At 31.5% G+C, this 6317-nt stretch overlaps 1 protein-coding gene across 1 annotated transcript; it reads right to left on the bottom strand.

Moving 5' to 3' along the window:
- Positions 1 to 3040: 3040 nt before the first annotated feature.
- LOC123672078 (procathepsin L-like) lies at positions 3041 to 5257 on the bottom strand. The gene is made up of 4 exons (XM_045606062.1): positions 4951 to 5257; positions 4242 to 4334; positions 3843 to 4175; positions 3041 to 3639 (listed from the first exon to the last, which is right to left on the bottom strand). The coding sequence occupies exons 2-4, from the start codon at positions 4329 to 4331 to the stop codon at positions 3091 to 3093; spliced, it is 972 nt and encodes a 323-aa protein (XP_045462018.1). The 5' UTR covers positions 4332 to 4334; positions 4951 to 5257; the 3' UTR covers positions 3041 to 3090.
- Positions 5258 to 6317: the final 1060 nt, after the last annotated feature.

Raw genomic sequence — 6317 nt, 5'->3', positions numbered from 1 at the left:
TAAATAAAGATAATATCCTTTAATCGAGATTCTTGTCAAGAGCATTGGAGTGATCTTTCGGCAAATATCTCCAAAATTTTCAAGATATAGATTAGATATCGTTAATTCAAAGTGGTGTATTGATATTGAATAATAATTGATCAAAATTCGACTACGAGTAAAATCGAAAACGAAAATAATCGAAATATTTATTCTCAAGTTTCGTGTTATCTAAGTGTTTCAAGTTCAACCGAATCTCTCCCTGTTTTAATAAAATATTCAATAATTATCTGTGTCGAATTATAATTATTTACAATGAGTAGGAACATCCAGATATATATTTTTTAACCTTTTTGTTACTGACGACCAAAGAAACATACTTTGGTTATCAGTAATGTCTGCATGTTCTAATTATCCACAGTATTGGTTGAAAATCTATTCAAGCTGTTCATCATCATCAGCCTGTTTTCGTCCACTGCTGAACGTAGGCCTTTCGCATTTAGATTTTTAGATTCAAGGAAGCTTTCATGGCTTTTCACGCCATTATTCGCCTTTCAGTTCAAGAGTTCGAATGAGCTCCAATATCTAGGATGGCTTTAAGAAGGTTACCACCTCTCTTCTACAAGTTTTTTGTCCAAGGCATTTTTTGCATTGGCTAACGATGGCCGGTAGGAGGAAGAAATTCCGGATCACCTAGATGCCTCATCTAGGTGATCCGGAATTTCTTCCTCCTACCGGCAAAATCTGCATTTGTCGTTTTCTGCTGGACTCATTCACTAAAGACCTTACTAAAGGTCTTGCCTTCTTTGAGATAAGTGTAAATATTCACATTTGTGCTGGTCTGCTTTAATATGGTCTTGTATTGTTTACTGGAGTGTCAAGAAGGCATTTGAGTACCTATTAGATTGGTTCAAATCGTAGTGTCTCTAGGCAAAATCAGTACAATTAGTTTCGTTCAACTGTTTCCATGAAGGACATGAAGAAGACTAGAGTGTGTAATGAGTAGGAAAAACGATCAATCAAAAATAATTATTCCTAATTTACTTTTTCACTCGTATGACAAGTTCCAGAGTAATCATGTATATGGACGGCCAAATGGATGGAATAGAATATAAAAAAAGATTCATCATCAGAGAGTTTGTGATCATTCACGGCTCAAAATTCGAAAATCAATGTGGAGAACGAGCTTCAAAATGTAAATTGGAATTAAACCATGCATATATGTTTAATAACAGTTTTAAATAAGCTAATTGATATCGAAGGCGAAATTAATTGAAATCATTCTCCACAAAATCTTTCACAATCTTTTGTCCTGAAAACAATTCGAGTTCATTCGAATTGTTCCCTGCTGTTGATGTCATTTTCGATGGAAATTGTTCAAGGAATATGAAATCTGACTGCCTCAAAACTTTCAAACAAAAAAAAAATAAGTAGGAAACATATGGTTTATTTCCTGAATTTCTACTATGATAATAATAGTTGCAAGCAGCTCCCAATGTATCCAGAAAACCTGTTCAAACTGCTTATTTTTCCTGAACTAGTCAAACAGGTCTTCTTCCAATATTGATGGAGATAAAATGAGAAATATGGAATATGCTGATTTTGTCTTTCAGACATCGAGAAATAATGATAAAATTCAAATTTAGTATTTCTCTTCACATTAACATTCGAATAAGTGTCAATATGTTTTATACAGTGCGCGTCAAAATTATGGAACAAATTCATTTTCTCAGAAAAAAAATAAGTAAACATATGGTTTATTTCCTGAATTTCCACTATGATAGTAATAGTTGCAAGCAGCTCCCAATGTATCCAGAAAACCTGTTCAAACTGCTTATTTTTCCTGAACTAGTCAAACAGGTCTTCTTCCAATATTGATGGAGATAAAATGAGAAATATGGAAAATGCTGATTTTGTCTTTCAGATATAGAGAAATAATGATAAACTTCAAATTTAGTATTTCTCCTCACATTAACATTCGAATAAGTGTCAATATGTTTTATACAGTGCGCGTCAAAATTATGGAACAAATTCATTTTTTCAGAAGAAAAATATTTGGCAACAAAGTCCTGCAACAGGTCAATTTTTGTTTCACTTTTAACAAATTTTCACCATAAACCCTCTAAATTTTTTGAATGGGGAAAGTGGGTCATGTGGTACTTTTTTGGCAAGGTCTTTGTATCTTCTTTACAGGCGTGCAAAAATTTTCAAGAAGAAATTTTTTTTTAATGCCGATATAAATTTCCAATGTCCCACTTTTTTTCTCCATAAAAGGGTTCGTAGGGGTTGAAAGTTGTGCTTTAAGAAAACTGTAATGGTCGACTTTCATTCGGTGACAAATTCATCAGGTACCAGAGTCTCAAAGTAAATGAGCCATGACAAAGTGCATATACTGAAAACCTTTTTGAACTGAATTATTTTTCAAAAAAAAAAAAAAATTTTTCCTGAAAATGTCTGCACAGCTTTGAAGAAGATACAAAAACCTTGCCAAAAAAGTACCACATGATCCACTTTCAAAATTTATAGAGTTGGCACAGGGTGCAACATAAATCCTCCAAAAATGCAAAAAAATTTAGTAAAAATGAAACTAAATTGACTTGTTTCAGGATTTTATTGCCAAATATTTTTCTTCTGAGAAAAGGAATTTGTTCCATAACTTTGACGCGCACTGTATATGATGATGCTTTAGACGAAAAACTACATAACTTAAAAATAATGATAATCAGCTATTAGAGTATTTGAATTATCCAAAAAAAATTTGAGATTCTCATGAGAGGATTATCAAATAACAAATAATACGGAGTAAATTTCCAAAAAACATTCTTCATTATTTCGAAGGTTGAAATGGAGATAATGTAATTATATTTTGTTCAATGAAATGGTAGAGTGTTAGAATATTAAGAAATTATATGAGGATCTTATTATATCAGAATTGATTAATTTTTTTGAAAATGTAAATGAAACAATACAAAACGAATAATGAAAATAACTTCACCTCCAAAAAAGGATCTATAAAGAACTAGCCTCATTTCCTCAAAATGTATAGAATAAAAAAAAGAAATTAATACAATAAATAATTTATTCACAAAAATTAAACAATTAAAGTCATCATCAAACAAGAGGGTATCTTGCTTGAAGAGTAATACCGCATGAATTAACTCCACGGATCATTCTCCAATAACCTTGTTCTCCCCATTTTGGACCCCAAGAATTCTTTATGATCCAGTAATCTACGCCGTTTGCTGAACCATAACCAACAGCTAATACACCGTGGTTGATATTTTGACCAGCACATGTCGAATCGTTCAAGATGCCTCCACTGTAATCTTGCAAGTTTTGAGTAGAAACTATGGCGATTGATACTGGTCCAATACTTCCAACTGCGTTGAGGAGGTCATTTTCATTTTGAGGTACCCTCACGAATCCAGTGGCCTTCATTACTGGTGACGATGCTTTACAAGGCCCTTGAACTCCAGTATAGGGGTAGTTGTCTTCTGTGGTAATTCCGTTCTCTTGGACATATTGGAAAGCTCCAATAACATTACCACCACTGCAGCCGAAATTATTGTATGATTCTCTAGAACAGTCCAACAAATTTTGCTCACTCAAGGACAATACTGCGCCTGTCTTCATTCTAGCTGCTCCTTCCAGAGCTCCAGTCTGAAATTATACAGATTAATTAGATAGATAACTTAAGTAGTTGAGGCTGTATCGAAAACTGAGAACTGATGAGTTCTATCTATCGGCTAGGGTTTCGACAAATATAAGGATAGAGCAAGTGGTTACTAGGATCAAATACTGTTTATAATATAGCGACGAACAACTCATTTCTACATAATAAATTAAGAATTATCACTGCTTACAGAACTGAAGGTCCAGCAAGATCCACATGTTCCTTGATTTTTAACTTCGCTGACAGCTCCTCTTTGCCTCCAGTCCATACTAAGTGGAGCACTTAGATTTTCACTTTTGAAGATCTGTTCTTCTCCAACAAATTCTTCATATTTGTATTTGTTAATGTAGTTGTTGAATTCTTCACTGGTCCAGTCAGAGAAAGGTGTAACACCTTTGTACCAAGTTACTTTCCCTTCAGCATACAGTTTGTTATGTTCTTCGATTTCCTGAAGTTTCTGTTTGAATAAAGCGAAACGATGACGGTGTTCAACCAAAGACCTATAGGATTTGCCAAATTCTTCCTAGAAGATAAAATTTATGCGGATTATTTTTCTATAAATAGAAATATTTTGGTTTTTTCTACTCACCTGATAGTTCTGCCATTTACTGAGTGCTTCCTCATCAGAAATGGCTTGACAGCCAATAATTACAGCTAAAAAGCACAGTGCGAATTTCATTTTCTGAAAATAAGACAATAATTAACAGAAATATTGAATCCTTCAATTCACATGTTTGTTCGTTTGAGGAATAAATTTGATGTGAATATAATTTGAATTGTTGAAATGTTAAAGAAGTGAAACAATTTGAAAAATATACATATATAAAATCATATTCAAGTAGTAAATTGGTTGAGACCGGTTGTACTTAAGTGAAAATAAAGTATAGGTACTATTTAGTGAAAATAAAAAATTTTTATTTTAATATTCTTTGAGTCATGATGGATTTCAATAAAAAGATGAATCATCTACGTCGCCTAATATATTAATTCTTTTCGTCTTGAAAATAGATTTCTATATTGTGAAAACAATCGAATATATTTCGATTAATTGATTGACTTGGTCGTTACTTATTGGAAATCCATTCAATTGATATTAAATACAAGATACCTATTCTTATATCCAACAAATTTCACTATTTTATTATTCGAATAACAACTGAAGTTAGGTTTAGGTATCCAAAATATGCAAAATCAGAAGAAGTTACTTTGTAGCGAAATTGTTAGTTACAGAATAGAAGGATGGAAATTAAAATAAGTTCTTCTCAATATCAATATTTCCATTATGTCTTAGCACTTACCTGTAGATTAATACGTTACAACTGTATAATTTCACTGATTTTTTTTTCCTTTATATACAGATCAAACTTCTATTATCATCTCAATCCTTGAACGTAATTCAGATTTTTTGTTTATATCTGTTGATTATTATCAGTGCCCTGAAGATAATGCAAAACATTCAATATTCCCTAATCAAGATTTTTTGGAGTGCATTGAAGTGATTTTCGACAGATCTTTTTTCAAATCTTTTTGTTGAAGTACGAAACATTATTGATGAACCAAAATTTTATAAGCATTTCGTCTTGTTTATTGAAATATTTTTCCATCGATTCAATGAGTTCTTCCGAAGTTCACATGTATCTACATATCAATAAAAATATTTCACTTATGTACAATTTTACCTACATTTCATATGGAAACATTCAGAATGTCATCTATAAAAATATAAAAAATATTTGAATATTCTGAAAAAATGGGAAAAACATTTGACCGTTTTACGTTTAATCCTACAACTAACAATCTTGAATTAGTGAAGAAACACTTCGAATTTAATGATTTGATTTCCTGCAATATTTGAGCTCGTATGAAAAGTTTTTATAATCAATATATCATTGAAATAATACATGCCATTTAATCATAATAAATTACCAAGTTTTTGAGAAATATTTTTTCTTATTCCGAATTCTAGTTTTTTAATTCCAAAAAAATCGTTTGGAAGGGGTTCCATGTTAGAAATATATCATACTTGAAATGTTCCATTTTACGTTTTGAAAAGTGTAGAATCTTAGCATCGAACAAAAAGAAGTCCAGAAACTAGAAAGTGAGTACAAAAATCGTTTGTTTGTAATTAAACAATTTCAGTCATCATTAAACTGGAGGGTATCTTGCTTGAAGAGGAATACAGCATGAATTAGCTCCATGCATCATTCTCCAATATCCTTGTTTTCTCCCATTGAACCTCCCAGTTCGTGAACATAATGCATTAATTTTTTAGGAAAAACCAAGCACTCAATTAAAAAAACTGCGGAATCCAGGTCTAATCATTTCGGAGTTATGGATATTTGAAATATTCATTCAGATTTCAGAACGAGTTCCAACGAATTCAACTCTCGCCGCTAGATATTTGTTGGATATTGGTTTGGTGAATTTGTTTTCAAAGATTCAGTGTGATAGTGTGAAAAACTTCACGCTTTTTTATAAAAAGTTTTTAGAAAAGAAAAAATGTATTTTAAGTGTAATTATTTTTTAAGGATTCAAATTTAAATCTAATACATGATTTAGGATAAGTGGAATGCAATAAACAATAAACGTGCTCAACTGAATTCTAATGAATAAATTATAAAATATATGAATTGAATTCAAGTTTCAGATCTTTCTGCTGAGTTTT

This window comes from Harmonia axyridis, chromosome 2, assembly GCF_914767665.1.
Source record: "Harmonia axyridis chromosome 2, icHarAxyr1.1, whole genome shotgun sequence".
Lineage (NCBI taxonomy): Eukaryota > Metazoa > Arthropoda > Insecta > Coleoptera > Coccinellidae > Harmonia > Harmonia axyridis.
This window is presented reverse-complemented; position numbering and strand designations above follow the sequence as displayed.

Bases quoted from the DNA above. Each gene is read 5' to 3' on its own strand.
- LOC123672078 (XM_045606062.1), bottom strand. From the start codon at position 4,331: ATGAAATTCGCACTGTGCTTTTTAGCTGTAATTATTGGCTGTCAAGCC. The intron at 4,176-4,241 runs GTGAGTAGAAAA...TTTATCTTCTAG, and splicing joins GTAAATGGCAGAACTATCAG to GAAGAATTTGGCAAATCCTA. The intron at 3,640-3,842 runs GTAAGCAGTGAT...GTATAATTTCAG, and splicing joins CTTGCTGGACCTTCAGTTCT to ACTGGAGCTCTGGAAGGAGC.